General features: G+C 41.1%; 1 protein-coding gene across 2 annotated transcripts in view; it reads left to right on the forward strand.

Annotated features, from left to right (window-relative positions):
- ACTR2 (actin related protein 2) overlaps positions 1-24,203 on the forward strand; it is a 91,200-nt gene extending 66,997 nt beyond the window's left edge. For both annotated transcript variants that reach the window (XM_089673350.1, XM_089673675.1), the window contains exons 7-9: positions 3,861-4,006; positions 9,203-9,335; positions 21,778-24,203. In XM_089673350.1, the coding sequence (XP_089529476.1) occupies positions 3,861-4,006; positions 9,203-9,335; positions 21,778-21,948 (450 nt within the window). In that variant the 3' untranslated portion in view covers positions 21,949-24,203. The remainder of the gene's footprint in view (positions 1-3,860; positions 4,007-9,202; positions 9,336-21,777) is intronic.
- Positions 24,204-27,000: the final 2,797 nt, after the last annotated feature.

Consider the following 27,000-nt stretch of genomic DNA (forward strand, 5'->3'; position numbering starts at 1 on the left):
TCAGTGAGTGAAATAAGTATTTGATCCCCTACCAACCAACAATAATTCTGGCTCCCACAGACTGGCTTTGTGCTCATGTGGTATTCAGATTAGTCCTGTCAATTTAGAAGATGCTCCTAATGACAACTTGTTATGTGTTTAAAAGACACCTGTCCACAGAATCTCTCTTACATTCAAACCTTGACCATCATTATGGGCAAGACCAAAGAGCTGTCAAAGGACGTCAGGGACAAGATTGTAGACCTGCATAAGGCTGGAATGGGTTACAAGACCATCTGCAAAAAGTTTGGTGAGGAGGAGACAAATGTTGGAGCGATTATTCACAAATGGTAGAAATGCAAGATTTCGTCTCATGAGGCAAGGATGATCATGAGAAAAGTGAGGTATCAGCCCAGAACTACACGGGAGCAGCTTGTGAATGATCTCAAAGCAGTTGGAACCACAGTCACCAACAAACCATTGGTAACACAATACACTGCCATGGATTGAAATTCTGCAGCACCCACATGGTCCACCTCCTCAAGAGGGCACATGAACAGGCCCGTCTGAATTATTTAGATGTTCATCGGCAAACTTCAGAGAAGAGAATTGGGAGAAAAAATTTAGCTCACTCAACTCGCCATGTTTGGAGGAAGAAAAGTGCTGACTACCCTTAAAACACCATCCTTGCAGTCAAGCACAGAGGTGTGAACATTATTATTTGGGGCTGTTTCTCTGCTAAAGGTACAGGTGAACTTTGCCGCATTGAGGGACCATTGGATGGGACCATGTATTGTTAAATCTTGGATGAGAACCTTCTTTTCTCCTCCAGAACACAGATGATGGGTTGTGGATGGGTCTTCCAGCACACAAATTGCCCAAAATATACCGCCAAGGCAACAAAGTGGATCAAGAAGAGGCACATTAAGGTCATGGAGTGGCCTAGCCACTGCCCAGACCTTAATCCTACAGAAAATTTATGGAGGGAGCTGAAACTTTCAGTTGCCAAGCAACAGACAAGAAACCTTAAGGATTTAGAATATGAAAATACGAAAAAATGTGATAGGTAGTCAGGAAATTAGATGCGTAATTTATGCTCCTTGAAAGCCCAAAGATGCTTCTTGGTTTTATTGGTCCTCTGTGTGGCTAGGCTGTGGAAAAATCTCACATGTGGCATCCCCTTGGGAGAATGTGTTTTTCGGGTGTAATTGCAAGTATGCCTATGCCGTGTGTGGGGAAATAAGTTACTTTAAAAACTTTTTTTTTTTTTTCAAAAAAAGTGGCGTTTTCTTCATTTTACAAAGAATTGTGGGAAAGAAATTACAACTTAAAAAAAACTCACCATGCTGCCTTCTAAATACCTTGGACTGTGTACTTTCCAAAAAAAGAGGTATTTGTACTATCCTGGCATGTTAGGCCCTCAAGAAATAAGTAGGGCAGTCAGTACATCAGGATTGACCAATTTTCAGTGATATGGACCATAGCTTGTAGATTCTATACCTGTCAACACTACAAAATAATATACACTGATTTGGGCTATTTTTACCAAAGAAATGTAGCAGTATATATTTTGATCAAAATTTATGAAGAAAAATTGCAAAATTTTATAATAAAAATCTAAGAAATGCGTTTATTCCGTCTTTTTTTGATTAGCAAAAAATAAAAAACCCAGTGTTAATTAAATACCATCAAACAAAAGCTCTATGTGTAAAAAAAAAAAAAAAAAAAAACCTTTTACACATTTGTTTGTGTACAGTGTTTTTTCAAATTGTGAGAGCACTGAAAGCTGAAAATTGGCTTGGACAGGAAGGGGGTGAAAGTTTCCAGTATTGGGGTGTTTAAAGAAACTTTTGACCATTTGTTTTATTCTTCTGTTTATATTTATTTGTGTGTTTTTTTTTTTTTTTCATTTTAGCATGTTTCGCATAAAATAAATGTTCTATTTTGTAACGCAGAATGGCATGTTTTCAGATTGTGTACCTCTTTGCCTCTGTTCAGTATCGATTAATCAGCTTCATCTCACAAGGGGATCAAGTGCATAAATGGATATATGCAAGGTGCTGGAAATATTAAAGTGGAGTTCCACCCATTTTTACATGTTGCTGATATCAGAAAGTACAGTTATAAGTGAATATCCTTTTTTTTTTTTTTTTAACCACTTCCCGACCGGCCGTTGTATATAAACGGCCGGACGGTGGCACTGCAGGGTCGGGTGGCCGTCTATAAACGGCCTCCCCGCATCCTGCTTGTGCGCGCTCCCTGGGAGCGTGCAGCACCGCGATCCGGTGCCCGCTGTGTCCTCCGGACACAGTGAAACACCGATCGTCGGACGGGACCTCTGTACGAGGTCCCGATCATGTGATCACTGATTGGCCAATCAGTGATCACATGCAAAGTAGTAAGCAAGATGTCACTTCTGACATCATTGCTTACTATGTGTGAAATCTGTGAATGATCACAGAGGTCACATGGTACAAGGCTATTCACAAAAGCCTTGTACCATGTGACAAGGTGTGACCAATCACAGCTCACTCAGTTCTTCTCAATGAGTGCAAGAATGCACACAGAGAGAAAGAGAAATGATTGCTTTTACATCATATATGGGTGTAAAAGCAATCAGTGTAAAAAAAAAAAAAAAAATCTTCATCACCCCTCACAAGTAGTACAGTGTCACCATGGTGACACTGTACTGCTAGGGTGACAGTATGTAAAAAAAAATAAAAAATAATACAAAAAATAAAATAAAAATGTAAAAAAAAATGTTTAAAAATTATAATTTTTGCTTATAAACGAATTTGGATTTTTTTTTCACTAAAAAGATAACGGAATAAATTTTGGCTAAGATTTATGATGAAATATTATTTATTTGCAAAATTTTATTAAAAAAAGTTTTTTTCAAAATTTTTGGACATTTCATTTATATAGCAAAAAAAATACAAATCCCAGTGGTGAATAAATACCACCAAAATAAAGCTTTATCTATCTCAAAAAAAATGGTAAAAAATTCATTTGGGTACAGTGTTGCATGACCGCGCAATTGTCATTCAAAGTGTGATAGCGCTAAAAGCTGAAAATTGCCCTGGTCAGGAAGGGGGTAAAAGTGTCCGGTCTGGAAGTGGTTAATTACCTTTTATTCCTGTATACAGGCAGCACTTTTGGTCCCGGGTGCCTAGGCTATTTCATCCTTAGGTGGTTCCTGATGTCTCCTGGGATATCAGTATCATCTATCTCAGCAGTCCTCGGGAAGCCCAATAGTGAAATCTCACGGTATTTCGAGACTGGAAATTACGCGATCAGGAGGAGTTGGGCACCATTTTTGAGAAATAGGATCTAAAGGGAGGAAGTACCGACGCTGTGTTTTGGACACCGCTGGATTCATTGATTGACAGGTTGCCATAATAAAGGGGCAGGAACTTTTGCCAACGCTGATATTGCTATGGCAACCTGTAATCAACACAGTGCGCAGGCACAAGGTCTGGAGGTGCATACTGGCACATTTATGATGCCCACATCATAAATGGCCGCTGCCTGCCTTCCAAGATCCTGTGAGTAATTACAGATTTAGAAGTAGAGAGAATGATTACACTTGTAAAAGTATCCTAATTTGATTGTACAAGTAAAGAGAATAACAGGTGCTCTTTTTAAAAAAAATGGCCAAAGAGACTGGAGCTCCATTTTACTGTTGACAATGTTGCTGAAAGAATTGCCGGGCACATACAATAAGCTTGCCGAGCGGACAAATACTAGGTACCTCTGACACCAGAGGGCACAATAAACTTTCTGTGCTAATTAGGCCTGGAGTAGCACAGCAGTTTCAGAAATAAAAGGTAACATTGTAAATGTTCGTTTTTTTTTTTTGTTTTTTTTTCTTTATTGCACAGCTTCCAGATGGCAGGGTTATTAAAGTAGGTGGAGAGCGCTTTGAAGCACCAGAAGCTCTGTTCCAGCCTCATCTTATCAACGTAGAAGGCGTTGGCGTTGCTGAGTTGCTGTTCAACACCATCCAGGCAGCTGACATTGATACTCGGTGAGTTTTTTTGTTCTTTCTTCACTAAAAGGTCAACACCACTGGCACTGGAATCGGATATGCAGCAGAGAACATTTTTCAAGCACCCCCTACCCCAAAGTTTACTCAAATATATATATATCCTGCATATAACGTTGGCTATGGCGGTATCCATGCAACCAAACGAGCAATTTTTTGAAAAAATTTTTTGTTTTTTTTTTTTTTGTTTTTTTTTTAAGCGGAGTTCAATTTTACTATTGTATCCTAATGCTTTGTTTTAGCTTTCATGTAAGGCAAAATAACAGATGACTTTTAGTAAGAAGTATTAAAACTTGTTTTGGGAAACATTTTTGGGGTGGCTGCTGAAGATACTAACGTAGCTGTCTTTGGCTTTAATATTTGCTGAGTTACTGTCAACAAGCAGGCAACAATTGAAGACAAGGAAATGTCATAAACTGCTGATATACATCATTTTTCATGTTGCTTTTGGATTGAAATGACTGCCAGGCAAGTAAAAATATTTTCACCAAGAGTCAGCAAGAACAGTTTGCCTCCTCAGCTAAGTGCTGGTTTCTCTTATACAGTGCCTTGAAAAAGTATTCATAGCCCTTGAAATTTTTTCACATTTTGTCATGTTAAAACCAAAAACGTAAATGTATTTTATTGGGAATATATGATAGACCAAAGTGGCACATAATTGTAAAGTGGAAGGAAAATGATAAATGGTTTTCAAAATTTTTTACAAATAAATATCAAAGTGTGGCGTGAATTTGTATTCAGCCCCTCTCTACTTTGATACCCCTAACTAAAATCCAATTGCCTTTAGAAGTCACCTAATTAGTAAATAGTCCACCTGTGTGTAAATGTGTAATCTAATCTCAGTATAAATACAGCTGTTCTGTGAAGCACTCAGAGGTTTGTCAGAGAACATTAGTGAACAAACAGCATCATGAAGGCCAAGGAACACACCAGACAGGTCCGGGAAAAAGTTGTGAAGTTTTAAGCAGGGTTAGGTTATAAAAAAAAAAATATCCCAAGCTTTGAACATCTCAAGGAGGACTGTTCAATCCATCATCCGAAAAAGGAAAGAGTATGGGACAACTGCAAACTTACCAAGACATGGCCATCACCTAAACTGACAGGCTGGCCAAGGAGAGCATTAATCAGAGAAGCAGCCAAGAGGCCCATGGTAACTCTGGAGGAGCTGCAGAGATCCACAGCTCAGGTGGAAGAATCTGTCCACAAGACAACTATTTGTCACTGCACAAATCTGGCTTTTATGGAAGAGTGGCAAGAAGAAAGCCATTGTTGAAAAAAAAAAAACCTTAAGTCCCGTTTGCAATTTGCGAGATGCAATATGGGAAGGGAGGAAGTCACCAGCACACCCAGGATCACCAATATGGGTCCAAAAGTTTTAATGAACGATCACATAGTTACAGCAAGGCAACGTTTCGGAGTCTCACAGGACTCCTTCATCAGGCATGGGTATAACCAGCTAGATAACCAGGTGAAAACGGGGGGATAATCCTAAAAAAAAGAAAAGTAATGCAGCAAAGACCTCTAATGATTGGTAAGCTGCACTATATTACAGCAGTTACTTCTGCTCTGCTTTTTTGTGAGGATGCTCTAAATCATGTAATGAGAGAAATCTCCATTCACATACACAGAATCTTTTGGCTCAAAGCCTAGACAGCTGAACATGCTTGTGAAAATCTCACATATATGCCCTTTCAAGGACATATTTTGAGACACTTGACCAATTCCTCAAAGATGCCACGGAAGAGAAGGTTTTACCACAGCAGAAAATTCCAAAAACACCCTTCTCAGGCCTTCTCTTCACCTGGCCCTAGACACATCCCAAGCAAAGGTTTTCTTTCCAGAGAAGAACATTCTTTTCTTAAAAACCCAAGCTTGAAAACTGAGGTCAAGACATTCCACAATAAGATTCTTCATGAGAGTTGTAGGCCTCATTGGGTTTTGATCAGGAAGAGAGATCCCACTATTTGTTCTGTGCTTGGGACCCCACAAGAAACACGCTGCTTCCAAGTCCAACATCACTTGATAGAAAACAAATATGCTCCTGTGGTTTTAATAATCCATTAAACCAGATTGGGGAGTTTCCTGGGCATCTCAGCATCGGACCTTTTGTAACCCAGCTGTGAAAGGCCGCCACCTAGTCCTTTACTCTACCAAGTGAATGTCCAGTCTTCTGCTGGGGCAGCTTCCAGGCACAAGGTTCTTGCAGAGGCACTCTGAACTTGGGGGGTTTTTTTTGTTTGTTTTTTTTAGAAATTAACCTGCTTTAAATTTGATCACATTCTGTTTTATCATCTTAGAAAAATATGGTTGGTTTGTGGATGTCTTGTTCATAAACTTTTTTGCTGATAGATGTAGAGATAGATACAGTTAGGTCCATATATATTTGGACACTGGCACAATTTGATTTTTCCAGGTATTTACAAAAACATATTCAAGGTATAGTTATATAATTGATATGGGATGAAAGTGCACACTCTCAGGTTTAATTTGAGGGTATGTACATTCAAATTGGAGGAAGGGTTTAGGAATTACAGCTCTTACAACTAGCCATCCCCCCTTTTTCAATGGACCAAAAGTTACTGGACAATTGAATCAAAAGCGGTTTCATGGCCAGGTGTGTACTACTCCATTATTTCTTCATCAATTAGGCAGGCAAAGTTTTGGAGTTGATCCTAAGTGTGATATTTGCATTTGGAATCGATTGCTGTGAACCTACATCAAAGGAGTTGTCCATGCAAGTGAAACAGGCCATTGTTTGGCATCAAAAATTAAACAAATCCATCAGGGAGATAGCAACATTAGGAATGGCCAAATCAACAGTTTGGTACATTCCGTGGAAAGAAGAAAGCACTGGTGAGCTCAGCAACATAAAAAGGCATGGACGTTAACGAAGACAACAGTGGTGGATGATCGCAGGATCCTCTCTATGGTAAAGAAAAACCCATTCACAACATCCAGACAAGTGAAGGACACTCTCCAGGAGGTGGGTGTAGCATTTTCAAAGTCTACAATCAAGAGAAGACTTCACGAGAGCAAATACAGAGGGTTCACTACAATAAGCCTGAAGACTAGAAAAGCCAGATTAGACTTTGCCAAAAAAAATCTAAAAAAGCCAGACCCGTTCTGGAAAAGCTTTCTTTGGATGGATGAAACTAAGATTAATCTGTACCAGAATGAGGAGACGACAAAAGTGTGGAGAATGCTTGGAACAGCTCATGATTCAAAGCACACAACGTCATCTGTAAAACATGGTGGAGGCAGTGTGATGGCATAGGCATGCATGGCTTCCAGTGGCACTGGGTCATTGGTGTTTATAGATGATGTGACAGGAGACAGAAGCAGCCAGATGAGTTCTGCAATGTTTAGAGAGATACCGTCAGCCCAGATTCAGCCAAATGCAGCAAAGTTGGTTGGACGGTGCTTCACAGCACAGATGGACAATGATCTAAAACACACTGCAAAAGCAACCCAGGAGCTTTTGAAAGAAAAGAAGTGGAATATTTAACAATGGCTGAGTCAATCACCTGATCTCAACGCAATTGAGCATGCATTTCACTTGCTGAAGGCAAAACTAAAGACAGAAAAACCCACAAACGAAAAACTGAAGAGAGCTGCAGGTAGAGACTGGCAAAGCATCAGAAAGGAGGAAACCCAGTCTTTGGTAATTTCCATGGGTTCCAGACTTCAGGCAGTCATTGCCAGTAAAGGATTATCAACAAAATATTAAAAATTAACATTTTATTATATTAATTTGTCCAATTACATTTGAGCCCCTGAAAATGGAGGGACTGTATCTAAAAATGGTTGCAGTTCCTAAAATTTGTACTTGATATTTATGTTCAACCCCTTGAATTAAAGCTGAAAGTCTGCACTTCAAATTCATTTGGATTGTTTTGATTTAATTCTGGTGGTAATATACAGAGCCAAAAGTATGAAAATTGTGTGTGTCCAAATATATATGGACCTAACTCTGTGTGTGTGTGTGTGTGTGTGTGTGTGTGTGTGTGTGTGTGTGTGTGTACACTGCTCAAAAAAATTAAAGGAACACTTTGAAAATGCATCAGATCTCAATGGGGAAAAATATCATACTGGATTTCTATACTGATATGGACTGGGTAATGTGTTAGGAACATAACTATGCCCCATCAGGGAGAAGTCTTACCATGACCAGAGAAGCAGATTGGATCCTGTCCTGGGCATTACTTTTTGTTCCAGCCTTATCCCCATCCCAGGTATAGACCGTTGGCAGGCAGACTTCCCCAGCCAACCACACCTGGACCCAGGGAGTGGTTCCTGTGACGATCGCGGCGTCCGACCCCTGCCCTTCTCACCAACTCATAACAAAGGACCAGTCAATCTCACACCTTGGTGTCACTTAATAACAATGCCACCCTCCGCTGCCCCCTGCACAGATTTTCCAGCTCGTGGGACCGCAGTCTATGTACCAGCAGCCTTGAGAGCGATGGTCACTGGGTTAGTTATTTTTTTATTTTGTGGGTGTGTGTGTTCTCCGCTCCCTGCTTGTTCCCTGTGTTAGACCAACAGCACTGCACAATGAAGTGGAGACCTGATTGGCTCAGTGCTAACCTCTTCCCTTCCAATTACAGGTGGCAAAAGGAATAATGCTAATATTGACCAAGAATGGGGTAGAAGATATTCCCGTTTAGTAATGTCTGTTAAGTCCATTCCATTAATTCTCTGAACTCTTGGCTTTATAGGCCCAGTTTGAAGTATATAAATCTTCTCATTCTCATAACCTCTACATTTTCCCTGATTTTGGGCAGTATTATGACGTAGATGTTGTTTTTTGTGTGTACACTACATTCAGTGATCAGAGAAGAGTCATCCCAGCCAGGGTGGCTTAGACCTTATTTTCCTGCAATTCTATGCGTCTGTCAAATTTGTTTATTTCTGATTATATTTAATGATCACTGTCGGTCTATTCCATATTTTCCAGATAGTATTTGTTGTTTTCCAAATGCTTTTCAAGCAACTTCTGTTTGAAATGGTGTGTCAAAATGACGACTGTGAGCTTGCCTGAGCAAGCCTTACGTCTAAGTGAAATGTGATTATGATGAAATGTGTACTTTCAATGGGGCTGAAAGGTTGGGCTACATTCTTGTGTCACATTTTCTTATATCTCGTGTAATAATTTCTTGTTTATCTTTTTATTTTCAGGCCAGAATTCTATAAGCACATTGTTCTGTCTGGAGGCTCCACAATGTATCCTGGCCTTCCATCTCGCCTGGAGAGAGAACTTAAACAACTGTATTTAGAACGAGTCTTAAAAGGAGATGTTGAGAAACTATCGGTAAGTAATAGACAGTGGTCCAAGATTGTGTTTTAGCTATGAACAGTTTGCAGTGCAACACATCACATTCCAGTTCACTTTTGAACACTGTTTTTTGTGTTCTCTGCGTTTAAATCCCAACCCTTCTAGGAAGGCACCAGCATTTTTTTAAATGGGGTAAACTAAAATTATATGCACTGTTTTGGTTTGCCTCATGTCTTGCTCTTCCTCTTTCCTTGTGCTATGAAGCTAGTATTAAAACACTAAAACTGTAATGACCATTTTACAATCCAGCACTAGAAGGGATAAGAAACAAAGATTTGCAACCCATCATAATAGAGGACGAAACACTGAAATAAATATTACAACAGGCTTTCAGGCACCAGCCCAACTTCAGGCTTAAAGTATTGATCAGGAAACCTTTTTTTTTTTTTTGATTATAAAGTCACAAATAAAGGATTCTTGGATGGCAGAGGTCAGATGCTCCATGCTCTCTATATCGTTCACTCTGGCGAACCATTGGGCTAGGGTCGGTGGAGATTGTTTGTTTCATCCACATTGCAGGGATACAAGCTCTTTGATTAGGTGCTTAAGCAGGGATTTATGGTATTTTTTCCTAAAAGAGGGGTCAAGTTCAGGAGGACCGCTGACCAAGAATAAGAAAAAAGTCGGTTCTGGAATAAGAACCATTGGAAGGTGAAAAAGTGTAGTCTCGCTCCCTAGAATGAAAGATCCTCCAAATGTTGACCAGCTGTTGGGAGTGGATGAGGTCCTTGAGGCATATTCGGAGACGTCTAGAAATAAAAGTGGAGCCAGCCAAGGAGCCTTTGAGGGTCAATGGTTATGTTGAAGCCTCCCCCTAATATGAGAGTACCCTCTAGGAAAGAATCAAGAGTAGTAAGAAATGCTTCCAGGGCTGGCAGTTGATCAGTGTTTAGTAAATATACGGTCACCAGAGTGAACATCTGGCAGTAAAGCTTTCCCTTGAGCAGGAGAAACCTGCCCTCTGGATCTCGGAGCACATACTGGAGTTGCCAGGGGGTAGATTTTGCAATCAAGATACTTGTCCCTTTTGATTTGGAAGACGGAGAAGGGCTATGGTAGACCGTAGGAAAGTTTTTTTTTTTTTGTTTGTTTTTTTTTTGTATAGTTTAGGGATCTTGTCAGTCCTGAAGTGAGTCTCTTGGAGGAAAACAATATGGGCCTTCAGTCTCCGCAATTTAGTGAGACAACTAGTTAGTTTCTCCGGAGAATTTAGCCTCACTACGTTCCACGAGACTTCACTCTAGAAAACATCATCGTAACACAACTGACAGCAAGACAGTAGCACTTCGTGCATAGTCGACCTGAGGTCTCATAGAATTGGGGGAAGGTGCACTATGTGACACTGCGTTCCTCCCATGGTAATCATAAATTTGAGAATTAGTGGAGACCCACAGGGCTGAATAGGGAATAGGAAGAGAAGCAGATGGCCTCCAACAGAGCGCAATCACAGATAAGGTTGTCTTTAAGCATAAGCCTAATAAAGGTTCCATAACAAGGTGGCCCTCAATCCCAATGGCTGTATGCAATATTTATATCCCAGCTATGAGATTGCAGTAGCAGTTAGGTAAATAATAGGTATAAGTACGCTGTCGTAGAAACACATAGAAAATTTTTTTTTCAAAAAACACACAACATATAACAAGTTGCAAATCATTATTTGAAAGGCAACGGTTGTAGCCTTATATCAATGACCACCCCTGGAGTCCACATTCCCTTAGGTCCCGTGTAGGATATAGTAGTATGCATGGTATAAGGCCAGTAGGATTGTTCCGAGCCAGAGCCTGGCAGGCTTTGTAAGCTGGTCAGGGAGTTGTCAGTGTTGTCCCTCTTGATGGGCGTCAGGTTGTCTGTTCCTCTGGGAGTGACTGTTGCCATGTACCCTTTACAGTCTACCTTGGACTGTCTGCGCCGCCGAATCCATGGAAGAGGGGATGGTAAGCCAGTTAGGAACTGGCCAAGGTTCCATGTCCACAAAGGTGTGTAAGTCAGGCATGTCAGATGGGTAGCACAAGATGAAGGTATGGTTACCGTTGCGTAATATCAGATGAAAGGGATGGCCCTACTTGTATGTCATCCCTTGTTCAAAGATTTGCTCCAGTAGTGGCTTCAGGGCTCTGCACATTAGCAGGGTCTTCTTGGAGATAACCAGGAGAAGATGGATCGGAGCATCACACTCCAGCACCTCCACTCTCCAGGCCTGTTGTAAGATTTATTTTTTGAGTCCGTGGGAATGTAGACGGCATAGTACATCACATGGCCTCTCAGAGGAGGTAGGGCCCTGGCCTCGAATCTGATGAACCCGGTCAATCATGACCTGTGTCAGGGAGTTGGTCCCGGTATCTGTTGAAAATAGTAGAGACGTGCACGCAGGTCCATCTGCATAACGGATTCTGTAATACCCATCAGCCTGATGTATTGTCTGCGGCTCCGGTTCTCTAGGTCGTCAAGGAGCAGGTGCACTTGTGTAACTTTGTTGGCTAAGTCTGTATGTGCGGATTGTAGGGTATCCGTTTGCACGATAACCCCTTGGTCACTTTCTAACCCCTCTACTCTAGAGTCAGTAGCAGAGACTTCCTGCCGGAGGCCTTGCAATTCTCCCCGTAGGGCAGATTCAACCCGGGTTGCCAGGGCCTCAGTCAGCTCTGTTGGGGAGCTGTTGAAGGAAGGACAACAGGGTCTGCTCAGCCAAATGTATACCAATGGGGCTGTTTGAAGAGATGTCTTTTAGGGACACTACTGCGACATATAAGGTGGTGCCAGACAGGGAGGTATGTGTAGCATGGCTGTGCTTTGCGCTGGGTGGGGGAAGCAGGCGCTTCGGAGAGACAGGAATCCAGGTGGAACGAGACTTCTGTTGCAGCTGGGGTAGCTACAAAAGACCTTCATGTAGGTTTCCTAATAATCTCCTGGTCTCAGTTCATGCTAATTTATGCCTTCCATCCAGTGCAAATTCTGCCACGGCTGCTCCAAAAAATAGATTGAGAGAAAAGTGGTGATTCCAATTGCACTAAACTGGCCCAGAAAAACCTATTACACAGACAAACTCAGCCTTCTAGCAGACAACACTAGACACCTTCCCAATCGGCCAGATCTGCTATCTCAAGGTCCTCGATTTCATTCCTCTTCCCAGTCTGGCTTTAACTGCTAAAACCCAAGTCTTAATACAGGTGAAACTCGAAAAATTAGAATATCATGCAAAAGTTTCATTTATTTCAGTAATGCAACTTAAAAGGTGAAACTAATATATGAGATGGACTCATTACATGCAAAGCAAGATAGTTCAAGCCGCGATTTGTCATAATTGTGATGATTATGGCTTACAGCTCATGAAAACCCCAAATCCACAATCTCAGAAAATTAGAATATTACATGCAATCAATAAAACAAGGATTGTACATAGAACAATATCGGACCTCTGAAAAGTATAAGCATGCATATGTACACAGTATTTGGTTTGGGCCCCTTTTGCAGCAATTACTGCCTCAATGCGGCGTGGCATGGAAGCTATCAGCCTGTGGCACTGCTGAGGTGTTATGGAAGACCAGGATGCTTCAATAGCGGCCTTCAGCGCTTCTGCATTGTTCGGTCTCATGTCTCTCATCTTTCTCTTGGCAATGCTCCATAGATTCTCTGTGGGGTTCAGGTCAGGCGTGTTTGCTGGCCAATCAAGCACAGTAATCCCATGGTCATTGAACCAGGTTTTGGTGCTTTTGGCAGTGTGGGCAGGTGCCAAGTCCTGCTGGAAAATGAAATCGGCATCCCCATAAAGCTCGTCTGCGGAAGGAAGCATGAAGTGCTCCAAAATCTCCTGGTAGACGGCTGCGTTGACTCTGGACTTAATGAAGCACAGTGGACCAACACCAGCAGATGACATGGCTCCCCAAATCAACACAGACTGGAAACTTCATACTCGACTTCAAGCATCTTGCAGTGTGTTCCTCTCCATTCTTCCTCCATACTCTTGCATCTCATTTGGAAACCAAGGACCCAAAGTTGCTCTCATCAGAAAAGAGGACTTTGGACCACTGAGCAATAGACGAGGTCTGTATTTCTTTAGCACAGGTAAGATGCTTCTGATGTTGTTTGTTGTTCAGGAGCGGCTTGACAAGAGGAATACGACATTTGAAGCCCATGTCCAGGATCCGTCTGTGTGTGGTGGCTCTTGATGCACTGACTCCAGCCTCCGTCCACTCCTTGTGAAAGTCCCCAACATTTTTGAATGGCCTTTTCCTGACAATCCTCTCCAGGCTGCGGTCATCCCTGCTGCTTTTGCACCTTTTTCTTTCACACTTTTCCCTTCCACATAACTTTCTATTAATGTGCTTTGATACAGCACTTTGGGAACATCCAACGTCTTTTGCAATTACCTTTTGAGGCTTTCCCTCCTTATGGAGGGTGTCAGTGATGGTTTTCTGCACAACTGTCAGGTCAACAGTCTTTCCCATGATTGTGATTCCTACTGAACCAGACTGAGAGACCATTTAAAGGCTCAGGAACCCTTTGCAGGTGTTATGGCTTAATTAGCTGATTAGAGTGGGACACTTTGAGCCTAGAATATTGCACCTTTTCACAATATTTTAATTTTCTGAGATTGTGGATTTGGGGTGTTCAGGAGCTGTAAGCCATACTTATCTCAATTATGACAAATCACGGCATGAACTATCTTGCTTTGCATGTAATGAGTCTATCTCATATATTAGTTTCACCTTTTAAGTTGCATTACTGAAATAAATGAACTTTTGCAAGATATTCTAATTTTTCGAGTTTCACCTGTAGAGGGATAAGAGTCTGTGATTCCTACCCTGCTGGAAGAAGGAAAAACTACTTTCCGGAAGATCTATTATGCCTGGATATCTTATTTTGCCTGGTGTAAATGTAGTTAATTCACTCTGAAATAACTCTGTGCCTCACATTCTAGCGTTCCTTAAAACAGGTCTTAACCAGAGCTTGGCTCTAAGCGCCCTTAAAGAGCAGGTATCAGCCTATCCATCCTTTTTCCCTTGGGGCGGGAAGCACTTTATTCAAGGTGTTTTCCATATCAAGCCTCCCTTACAGCACCTTTTTTTCCCCTAGGTCCTTAATGTTGGTTATTTCTGCATTGCAGAAACCTCCCTTTGAACTCATCAGGGATATTCCCTTGGAGGCCCTTTCCAGCAAATTTTGCTTTTTTTGTAGCGAACGCGTCTGTCAGACGTGTTTCTAAACTGGTGGCTCTTTTCCTGTAAAGAACCTTTCCTCATACTTTACAATGGTCTAGGGTATAGCAACCTTGTCATTCTTCCTAAGGTCGTTTCAGTGTTCCTTCTCAATGAGGTCATTGTACTGCCATCCTAGTGCCCTGCTCTGAAGCATCCAATGGAATTGTCTCTGTATTGTCTGGATGTAGTCAGAGCCATTAGAGTATACCTCAAAGCTTCTGCTTCCACAGACAAGCGGCTTCCCTGTGTGTTCTCTCCTCAGGACCCCGTAAGGGCACCTTGCTTCAGAATTCACCATTGCATGATGGGTAATGAACTTGTTTGCTAAAGCTTACACCTTTAGGCAAAAATCACCTTTTGTGCTGTTATGTGCTCATTCCACCAGTGTTGACAGTTTCTTGGCCATTTGGCACCTAGCCATTTACTGGAGCTCCAGGCAGAGGGGACGGGAATGGCTGTCCTAACATTGTCTGGATCCCTGCAGAGTCGGACTGGCTCTGTGACATTTGCCAACAAAGGGTTGTAGCCTGCTGTTGGCTGATTCTGTATTACAGGACAGCAGAACAAAGTACACTTCTGTGACCCACATAAGTATGGCCACAAAATCTTTGGCCCTACTCTTTTAAGGTAAAAAGAATTTTGACTTGCCTGTAAATTTCATATTGGTGTACCCAGACACAGGCCACCTTCCTTTCCTAGGTTTACTTTGCGTTTAATTGCCACAAAGCTGAGAATTCACGGAGTGGGGTAGGGTAATGGGGGAGGTGCCCCAGAGGGGGGCGTGTCCTCAAAAGCGTGTCATTATTCAATGACTTGAAGGTATGTGCAAATACCCGTGGTGTATGAATGTTGCCTGTGTTCTGTATTCCAAGATATGGAATTTACAGGTAAATCAAAATTTATTTATTTTTTTGTTTCTCCAACCTGTACTGTACATCTACACATAACTCCTGTTTTAAGATTATTTTATAGCTAAACTTAATATCTAGACAGCAGGTAAATGTTCAAAAAGATAACTTTCTGGGACCTTCATGCTTTGTTGTATATTGTTTGATTAGGTTCAGCTGTTGCCTGGTCAGCAAGCTACAAACCAGCCCTTGAGGTTGGCATTGCAAGCTTTCTGCAACAGTTCCAGGTCTGGAATTAGCACAGCACTGTGTGAGGCCATACAGGTGTAGACTCCAAGACATGATTGAATGTTTAGAGATTAGCCCTTGGTGGTGAATGGTGCCCAGAGGACAGTGCAGCTGTAACCTGAATGCCAGGAACATACCCTTAAAGTGGAATGAAACCCTCTTAAATTTTAGATAAAAGGAAGAAACCATCTTGCCCTCTGATCTGCAGCTACCTTGGTGCTGAACATGGGATCAGTTATGACGCCAACCATTTGATGGCTTGACAGTTTGGTTGAGATAACAAGCAGCTCTGACCATTATCAATCACTGCATGCCTTGAATGTAACTGTTTTGGGAAACTGTTAAGTCCATGGGTTTAGTTTGACTTTAAAACACATCTAACAACAAAAGGTGCAGCCCAGTTTTGAACATCCCTGTGCCCCAGGTCAGGGGTATAACTATGTATAGTTTATGAATAACTTCATTAAATCTCATATACTGGTAATTTATAGCTTTGTTTACTTTGTAAACATTGTACGATTTCAGTACTGCAATGTAGTACCCAGCCATGTTACTGTTAATAAGTCTGACATTTTTGGACTAAATTCATTTTGGCTGTTTGCAAAAGAATGATGCCTACTAACACAGCACCACACCCCATCTCTGCACAAGCACTTTTGTAAGACAGAAATTCATCCATACAGCAGTGCTCCACTAGATGGAGCACATCTTTCTGTTCATGATATGGTGTTTGGTTTCTTTCTCTCCTGCACTTATAGAAACTATGTTCATAAAGATAACATGTTTACTTAAAGTATAACTAAAGGCATTTTTTTTGGAGTTTTGGACAGAGTACAGACGGAACACCTATTATGTTTTTACTGCAGTCTGTTCCCCCTGTTAGGGAGATTCATCCTCTCTATTTGTCCTGTTTACCATTATCATTGAAAGTTAAAGAGAAACCCAAGTTTTGGGTTGTTTCCAGAAAAGTAATAGAGGGGAAATCTTCCATTGGGGATACTATTGATGACCTGGGGGTCCCCAAGGAATTCCCTTAATTTGCAGAGATTTCCCTCACTTCCTGTTTCGACTATGGGACAGGAAGTGGAGGTAAATCTCCCCAATGGGAAACCAATGGTGAAAAATTAGCTGATGGGGTTATAACCCTTCCTTACTCTATCCAAAATGGCGGGAGAGGGGAACAACTTTTGCCTATAGTTCTACTTTCAATGCAAATTTCTTTGCTGGTAGTTTAGAGGGTATTGCTGTTTTATAGTAAGACTAGTTTCTAGTGGTTTTGTTGAAAGTGACATTTCAGTTGTAAGCGGAGTTGGATGGCCTCTGTCCTCTTTGGTCGATATCCCTATAAAACTGTTGGCATCACCATTGTATGCCAACATCACGATGGCCATGTTCAGGTCGGATGATGTAAATAGGACTTTACTACCTCTGTATCTTTATGGCTTGACAGTATGATGGCTCTGCATTATAAAACTGCATTTTGTAGTGTTACCTGCATAGTATTAAAGTGTTCCTAAACCCAAGACCCTGCATTCACTATATCTGGTCTCCCACAGTACACAGAACATGGAAGTGCAATTATTTTAGTAAATATAAACTGCTAAATACCTTTTCTCATTAGCCGTTAGAGCAGTCTTTTGACTTCAGCAGAGCACTGGTTAAAGCTTGTAGGGGGAGTTTTCTTTCTGCTCTAGGAGGATGTAGAACCCCTGACCTCTGTCTGAACATTGCTGATTGGCCCTGTGCTGATCACATGCACTCTCCTAAGAAAAAAAAAAACCTCTCTAGCAATACACACTAAACTGAGCATGTGCAGAAGGGCTACAGGTTCAGTCTGTCTCATCAGCGTGGACGTTTGAACAAGAGGAAGGGCAGAGAAGTCAGGATCAAACAGCCTTTTTACACAATGCAGAGGATTAATCTCTTAGCTTCCACAATGAGTATAACACACATGCTATACTGCATATACAGACTGATTTTACTGCTGTGGGTTTAGTAACACTTTGCTTCAGTAACTTTTATTGTTATTTAAAATAAACGAAACAATAGACACAGTAGTTACAGCATTAATTTTCCGATCAAGCATACTATATAGATCTGGGTACAGATAAGATTCAACAGAAATCCAGAGATGATGTACCATATATTTACTTAAAGGACATAACTGTGACCAATCAAAAGATTAAAAAATGTTCAACGTAACTATAACTGGGCCTCTGGTAACGGAATGCCCTGACAATTTAGAGATAATTCAGTGTGTATTATGCATATGACTACTGCCCATTTGATTCCATGTGTTTCTAGTGAGCTATCAGAAACTCACTTTTGAAAGAAGACACACAGGATCAACAATGATAGGAGAGGCAAATCAAATAGAGATACAGAAAAAGGGACAGCGATGGAAATGAAGTAGAAAAAAAGGAGGGGGGAGAGAGAGGAGGGGGGGGCGGTGTATGTGCATCCTCCAATTGCTATAATTAAGTTCCTTCAGCCAGGTCAGGAGGACCCAGAAGGATATGTTATGCATGGTTCCCAAGTTTTTTCAAAGTAGGCCAGTTTGTCATGCAGAATGGCCAACATTCATTCGTTAATCTATGTCAACTTGGCCTTTAGAAGTTTGAAGGGGACTGTAGGGGCTTTCCAGGTCCGTGGAAATGGATATTCTAGCTGCTGTGAAAATGAATGTGATCAGGCGTCTCACCCATCCCGGTACCCCCTCCACCGACCGCCTCATTAGGGCCTGCTGCAGGGATTTCACCTGGGTGAGAGAATAAATGAAATCATATGTGTGGACCCAAAACTGTTTCACTTTAACTAGGGGTGCACCGAAATTTTGGTGACCGAAATGTTTTGACTGACAACACCCCTATCGGCCTTTGGCCGATATGAAAACGGTCACCCATACAGGTGCCAAAAATAGCGCCGTTGCCCGCCGGTTCTCTGCCTTACCTCAGAACCCATCCTGGTGCTGGGCAATAGAGATCAGTGAAGGAAAGATGGCCTCTACTCATCTCTGTGCCCTTGGAGGACCGGAGCGACGTCACTGTGTCGGTTCCGGTGCCTTGTAAACGAGGCCTTTTTTTTTTTTTTTTTTTTTTTTAAAGCACTAGATATTTTTTTTTATCTAATGCTTTACATTGTAGAGGAGAGATGTGGGGTCTTATTGACTCCATATCTCTCCATAAAGAGGACCTGTCACTGCTTATTTCTATCACAAGGGATTGCATTCCTTGTGATGGGGAAAAGAAGTGATTTAAAAAAAAAAAAAAAAGTTTTAATTGGACAGTGTAAAATATTTTTTTTTTTTTAAATGAATTGTCCCCGTGCTCATGTGTAGTGGTGAATGCATACGTAGGCCACGCTCACAAATGTAAACAGTGTTCAAACCATACGTGAGGTATTGCTGCGCACAACAGAGCAAGAGCAATAATTCTAGCACTACAGACCTCTGTAACTTTAAACTGGTAACCTGTAGAAATTTTTAAAGCGTCACCTATGGAGATTTTTAAGTACCATAGTTTGGTGCCATTCCACGAGTGTGCGCAATTTTAAAGCATGACGTTGGATATTTATTGGCGTAACATCATCTTTTATATCTTATTAAAAAATTGGGATATATTTTGGGGTTTTTTTAATAGTGTATTTTTTCCCCAAAAAATTGCGTTTGAAAAATCTATTAATTTTCAAAAACTGTTCATTTCGGTTTTCGGCCAAGTGCATCCTGAATTTTCGGTTTCGGCACCAGAATTTTCTCTTCGGTGCACCACTAACTTTAACACAAGTCCACCAGGTGTGAAGGACCGTTCCCTTCTGTCCGCAGCCGTGGAAACAAAGGAAACCCCAAGGATAGAGAACACCAGAAGCACAGGTACCAAATACCACCTAAGAAAAGCTTTAGAATTGGCCTCAATCAATGAGGTATTAAAAGATTTAGAAGCACATAGAGATAATTTTTCCCATTTTGTTGCCTCCAGTGTTTCACCTAAATCTTGTTCCCTTCTTTCCATGTATGGTAATTTAGGTGTGTTGTCATGGAGTATTGTATATCTTAAATATATGGCCAGTATGTTTGTCGAAGCTTTACAAAGGTGTTCCATAGGGGTTGGGGATGTTACGTCGCTGGAGCGTTTCAGAGTGTTCAAGTGGTGTGCAATTTGACCGTAAATTGCTCTTGTGGGAAGTTAATGCTGTTTCTGCAAAGCTAACTGTGGTATTATTCCTCTGTTGTCACAGAAGTCTGCCAAGCGAATAAACCTTTTATTAGTCCACCACTCAAAAGTGGAAGGGCTGAGACCTGAAGGGAAAATTGGGTTGCCGAACAGAGGAGCCAGGGATTTGTGGGTGGATTTAAATCTGTATCGATTGGCTAATCTATGCCAGAGACCCATGGGAAAAGACAATGTCAGGCACATTGTAGTAGGCCTGTTTCTGGGTCTCAATCACATCAGGTGGCTAATTGATATAGATGGAGGAGGGAACATCAGCTGCATCCCTGCACCTGGAATGAAAACGGTCAACTCTGCCAGTCGTGCGACGTAAAAATATTTGGGCAGAGATGGAACTCCCAAGCCTCCCTTCAGTTCAGGGGTAAAAAGTGTACGTTTACTCTGGGTCTCTTGTCCGTCCGTCCCCCCCCCCATATAAATTTTAACAACTTCCTTTGAAAGAGCCTGAGAGCTGTCATGTTAATTGATAAGGTAAGGTGCAAAACAGAGAATCCTGGGTAAAATGTTCATCTTTTTAGAGAACAGCCTACTGAACCATGAGGGAGGATTGGCAATCCACCTAGTGATATTGTCCTGTAATTTCTTATATAAGGGAGGGTACTTTTGGTAGTGTCTAGAGAGGGCGTTAAGTTTATCCCCAAGTAAGGGAGTGCTTCCGATTGCCATTTAAATGGGAAACTGTGTTGGAGAGATTGAACCATGTGAGCATCTAATGTTGGGTTAAGGGCCAAAGATTTTGAGTGGTTTACTGTCATGCCAGAGATTACCGTAAAATGTGTTAAGTCTCTGTACAGATTGGCAGAGATGTGATTGGAGAGGTAAGTAACATGAGGAGATCACCTGCAAATAAAGCACATTTATGCTTTCGGTCTTCACTTGGTATACCCCAAATATCAGGATTGTTTCTTAATTTGATCACAAGAGGTTCCAACGCTAGAATGAATAAAATAGGCAATAAGGGGCAGCCTTGTCGGGTACCTCCTATGTATGGCAATGTATTCTGAGCTATATCCCTTGACCGACAATCTGGCCACTGGTTCGCTATATAATGTTCGAAGAATAGAAAGGAAATTCTGACCAAACCCATATCGGTCTAAAGTGTGGAAAAGATATTCCCATGAAAGGAAGTCAAAGGCCTTATGAAGGTCAAGGGATAGTAGCATACCTTTCCTCTGTCCCTTTCTATCCTAATTAGATTTAAGGCTGAAATGATATCAACCAAATGCCTCGTTTGGTCTGGCACCTGCCCATTAGGAACAAACACCACTTGGTCCTGGTGAATGTATTTAGGTAGAAACAAGTTCAATCTATTATCCAAAATCTTAATCATTATTTTGAGATCAACATTTATGTCGTATTAACAATTCATTGCTTTATTTCACTTGTAGACTCCTATTGCTTATTAAAATTACCATAATAAAGGGTAAAAAGAGCAAATGTCATCACCTGCAGAAACGATCTCTTAAGAGAACACCATTGCGATGTTGCTCCCCACTCCTTGCAGTTATTTAACACTTCTGGTTGTGTGAAATCCTGCTGTCTCTCCAATAGGCAGTGTTTCCTCCTGGGGGCTTATATGTCACTCCAGGACATATGAAACAGCGGGAGGAACCACTATGTGCGACTGAGGAAGCAAGTATTTTAACACATCAGGTTGGTTTAATACTTGCGGCTCCAGGGGATCAAGTATTTGACCATATTTCAAGACATAGGCTACTAGAAAGATACATTTAGGGCCTCATCTTCCTGCAGGTATTGCTTATTTTGCCTTTTTGACTCAGTAGTGACAGGGTCACTTTAAGGTGGTTCTTATTTATTAAGACATTTATACTTATGATTATGCTCCCTATCATTTCAGAAATTCAAGATTCGCATTGAAGATCCTCCTCGTCGTAAGCACATGGTATTCTTAGGAGGAGCTGTTTTAGCAGACATCATGAAAGACAAAGACAACTTCTGGATGACCCGGCAGGAATACCAGGAGAAGGGTGTGCGTGTGCTAGAGAAGCTCGGTGTGACTGTCCGATAAATTCCACTGCCAGTTCCCATTGCTTCTCTAAAGCTTTCCTTATTTCCTCTATTGCCAATCTTTGAACTCATTCAGCTACATGACTTGGGAAGGCCTGTCTGTGCCCTTCTGGCCTATTTGGTCAGATTTTTTTTTTTTTTTTTTTTTTTTAATTTTGTCCCAATTTCTTGGGGAGGGGGAGCTTTGTTCAATGTTTAACGTGGCTAAATTTGACTTTAATTTGCCCATTTTCTTTACAAACACAAAGCTTCAGCTACAGAACTATCTGCTCCATTCTCTGTTGCACAGTAGGCTTTTTCACATAGTATGCTGCTTAAAGGCTGCTGGCTTTATCTTCTGCTCTCTCTCTGGGTGGTTTGGCTGCCTTTCCATTAAACAGATTCGTGAAATAGAAGTACATCCTGCGGAAGGCTAACGGTTCCCCACTGACCTCAATTTCTGCAACAAAATAAAAGTGTTTGTTTTTTGGGGGTTTGTTTTTTTGTTTTTTTTTATACCTCCAACTCCACTTGGAACCCTCATTGCCAATCCACTTGCATAATTTGTTTTGTTTTTATCTTTTTAGTTTTAAGTTTGGATATGTTTATGGTACATTTCCTTGCGTTGTAGTGTGTATTGGATAGAGGTCCCCCACCCCACCCCCCTCTTTTCCTCCTGTACACTGTGGCCTAACGAAAGCACTTGTCCAGGCGATAAGGTCAGCTGCCAGTTCATTCCCAGAAACAACAACAAAGATTTAAAAGTTAAAACATGTATGTGATAATTTGATAATTTCTAAATATAGAGAATGGTATCTGTAAAGATAAAACTCTTGTTTGCTTGTCTTTATTTTCCTTTGAATTATTTTTTTTTTTTAGGAAGCACAGTGACTAAAATGCCTATTTGCCAGTGCCAATGAACTTTTCTTTTGACATGAATATTTCCAATAAGAAAATAAGAATTTATTAGTTATGTATGAGCAGTACCACAGTGTTATGCTGTTTCTGAAGATCCGTTGTTTTCCATAGAATGTACAGCATTATGTCAGTTTTATTCTGTGCAGGTCTATGCAGAGGAAGATGGGCTGTTACAGCAAGTGTTTCTGCATAGGTGTTAAGTGATGCAATAGACCTTTTGATGGTGGTTTGTGCTTTGCTGTAATGTCGAATTTCTTTCATTCTGCTATTGAGCATTTATTTCTTTGCAATCTGGAGCACAAAAGACACATCTGATCAAAGGTGAGCAATAAGATTAAAGGAGATTTTATCTAGCTGCAATCATTTTAGCTAGGTTATCTCTCAAAACAGGTGCAGAATGTCCCTTGAGGATTGAAATGATTGTTGAGTAAAGTCCTGTTATTAATGTTTCTTTGTAGCAGCAGCATCTGTGTTGTCTATGTTCTGTAACTGACTTCTGAACGGACAGGCAACAAACAGCTATCCCTGCCAGTCATAGGATACTTTAGCACATTTCTGTCAAGGCAGAGCTTACATAAGTTTGAGAGAACTAAAATACAAGAAGTGAAATTTGTGATGCGGTAGAGTAACACTTGAGAGGGTTACTGTGCTCAAACCTGGTATTTCAGTGTTGAATAGAAGCAGCAGCTTTTTATGTCTTCACCAAGGTTTCCGGTCCCACCTGCTGCAATCATTAGGATGGGGGTTTTCCTCCCTGCTGGGTTGTTCAACTATATTAATCTATGGAGAATAGAGTAGTAGAAGCAGGATTCCATGGTGTGATGAGGCCAAGATGTGAAATCTACTGGTAACCTCATGTCACTGGAGTCTTCAAGAGGTTTGGGATAGGGTAGGTATCCAGCTGGTGCTTTAAACAAGTGAACTACATTTGTAATTAAAATATCCATTAGGGTAAATCCTTGGGCTTGAAAATTGCACAGAATGAGTAGAGTGCTAGGAAGTTTATCGCACATTTAAAATCCTTTAATTCCTTCTAGTCATACTAAGCTGCTTGGTGTTACCAGTATGTATTTAGGTAGCGACCTAACTTTGATGTATCAAATATCACGTACACCCTCCCCAGCCTTGCTGTTAGGACCATGACAGTTGGAATGTTTTCTTTACTAAACATGTAAGGAATGCATGGCTGGTATAAGTATTTCTGGCGTTCCCACATATACATTAGGACCTTTCAGAAATCAGGGCCAAGAATTTTTGCATCTAGGTGGTTTTTCTTTTTTTTTATTCCATAATTTCTATGTCATGACATTTTAAGGTAATTTTTAAACTAATTTGGAATAAATTGGTCATTTTACCTGAGCTCCTTGTCATCTTTCTGAGTTTGGAAACAACTGGCACTTGCTTTCTGGCATTTTGTCTTGATGGCAATGTAAAGAGGATTCATACAGCAAGTATTCACTCATTGTACACCCTAGTGTATTGGGGGTTGAATTCTATTGAACCTCACCCTCTGTAACCTGTGGACAGCTTCAGAAATCCAGAACATTTTCATCCCATAGCTCTTTGGTGGTTCTCTCTTCTCTGTTTGAGTCACTTTTGTGCTGAAACAGAAAAGGACCTTCCACAAACTGTTACCTCAAAGTTGGAAGTCTAAAACCTCTTGGCAAGCTGTAGCATTAAAGCTGATCTCTGGGCACCAAAATTTACATTTAATGGTATTTCTCAATGGCCACAATGTATAAAGCCACTTTGGCTGCACCGAATGCCTTTTGGAAACACAGGTATTACCTTGCAAATGTAGCAATGACATAATCACTCTAGCCTGTACAGAGACCAGAGCTGTGGGAGGGGCCCAGTAGGCGCCACCAGCTACAGTATTCAGATACTGTAGTATCTGAATACTACAGTAAGGGGTGGAGACAAGACCAATCACCCTGCACAAGAGAGAGAGCAACAGTGACAAGTCTTTATTATAGCTCTTGCACAAAGACACAGTTTCACCCTGGATTACTGCACAGATCTAGAAGAAATACACAAAGCACACCAAGATGCCCACATAAATATTCATGTCTCTTGTATTTAGACAATATTTGCTTATCCTGGAGTTCAGCTTTAACAGTGCCCTTCACTGAAAATATCTCCATTAATTTAGAGAGTTGTCCAAATACTTCTAGTATATATATGATGGTCAAGTGTCCACAAACTTTTGTATTTGCAACAAAATAGAGCCAGGATGGTGACATGATTTCTTTTTTTTTTTTTTTTTTTCTCTGTGCTGAATTTAAGCAATACAGGTAGGTCACTCCCTGCCTCTAGCCTGTGAATGGACAGAGAAAGCACTACTAGTTCCAGAATGTTCCCTGCCATTTTATATGCCCTGCAGTTTAACAGATTAGCCCTTACAGCACCCAGCGTGAGAACCACTGTGCATGGGATTAAAAGTGGCTGTTTCTAAGTCCAAATTAGATACTTGCTCTAGTTGCAAATATAAACTGCATTCTCTATTTTCGCCTAGACATCAGACAATGAAGAGAAAACCAGCATACTGAGAAGTAGTCTGAAGCAGGATTCACTGAAGTCCCATGTCGGCAAAAACTTTACACCAATGTTCTGAGAGCGTAGTGGTCTCCTCCCCCCCCCCCCCCCCCCCCCAAGGAAACAGATGTAACATTGGTGTAACTTTTCTTTTGCTGATATCGGACTTCATCAATCCAGCTTCAGAGTCCACTTCTTGGTGTGCTGGTTTTCTCTTCATTGCTGGATTTTGTACCACTATAAAGCCATGTATCCATCCTCCACAAGAGCTTACCTGGATGTCTGTGCAGTATGGTTGGATGAATTGTCTAGAAATCAGTCTAGTATTTATGAGGAAATATAGCACTTTAATCTTGTATCTCTTCCTCTCCTGTTGGTGGTGTGAAGCAGCAAGTGGTATCCATTACTCAACCCCAAGAAAATAATGATGTTTTCCATTAGAAAATAAGCCAACTTGCCAGGCTTTTTGCACTTTCAGGTGATGACTGTATTTTGCTTTGAGTAACTATTGAGTAGCTTTTAAGGAAATTCACCCAAGCTATTGTATTTGCACTTTGTCCGAGGCCAGGTACTGGAGCCTTCCGCACCAGACAGCAGAGAGTGGTTACAGGTACTGCTCTTCTTAGGTTGTACTCTGGTATACGTCTTTTTCTTTAAAGCAGAGTTCTGGCCATTTACATTTTTTATTTTTTCTAAAAGCACCCCGTGAGAGTGGCAGTCTCATGTTGTGACCGCTGTCATCGTTAGTGTGGGCACCTGAAACCCGCTGGGATATTCTTCCAGGAAAATGTGCAGCTGGGTACCCAGCATGCACCTCCTGATCTCGCGCCTGCAGTGTGAAGGCGCTTCGCTTTCCCTGTATTGATGCCTTTCATAGCAATGGTGGAAGTTCCCACCCTGTAGCCATGACAGCCATCAATTGCATTACTTCTGGACAGATTTCTACAATTTAAAGGTATTTAGGGTAAATATATATATATAGCCAAACCGGAATGTCCTGAGGGTGACCATTGTATTTAAAAGTAGAAAAGAATTAAAAAAAAGGCTAGAACTCCACTTTAAATTTTTTTTTTTTTTTTTTTTTTTTTTAGGAATTAGTGTTTTTTTGAGGTATCAATCAATTTTTTAAAGATGGCTATCACTGGATCCACACTAGAGGATTTCTAACTTATTCCTCTTCAAAGTTTTACTAAGCCCACAACAGTAAAATCTGTGTGTATATGCGGTAAAGCATGCTTGTTCTACTCACTGTGGAACCTAAGGGGTTAATCCTCTGCATTGTGTAAAAATGCTGTTTGATTCTGACTTCTCTGATCCTCCCCTTCTTCTAGTGTCCCCCTCTTATCTCCTGATAAGGCATATCGTGTGGAGATACTGCACATGCTCAATTTGGTGTATATTGCTATAGAGGTTTTTTTTTTTTCTTGGGAGAATGCATGTGATCAGCACAGGGCCAATAAGCACTGCCAGGTCAGAGGTTCTGCATCCTCCTAGAGAAGACTGCTCGTACAAGCTTTAACCAGTGCTCTGCTGAACACTGATAGAAGTCACAAGACTGCTCTAACTGCTGATGAGAAAAGGTATTTAGCAGTTTTTATTTACTAAAATAATTGCATTTCTG

The sequence above is a fragment of the Staurois parvus genome, unplaced genomic scaffold (genome assembly GCF_062004578.1).
Source record: "Staurois parvus isolate SC_StPar_1 unplaced genomic scaffold, SC_StPar_1.0 ptg000001l, whole genome shotgun sequence".
Classification (NCBI taxonomy): domain Eukaryota; kingdom Metazoa; phylum Chordata; class Amphibia; order Anura; family Ranidae; genus Staurois; species Staurois parvus.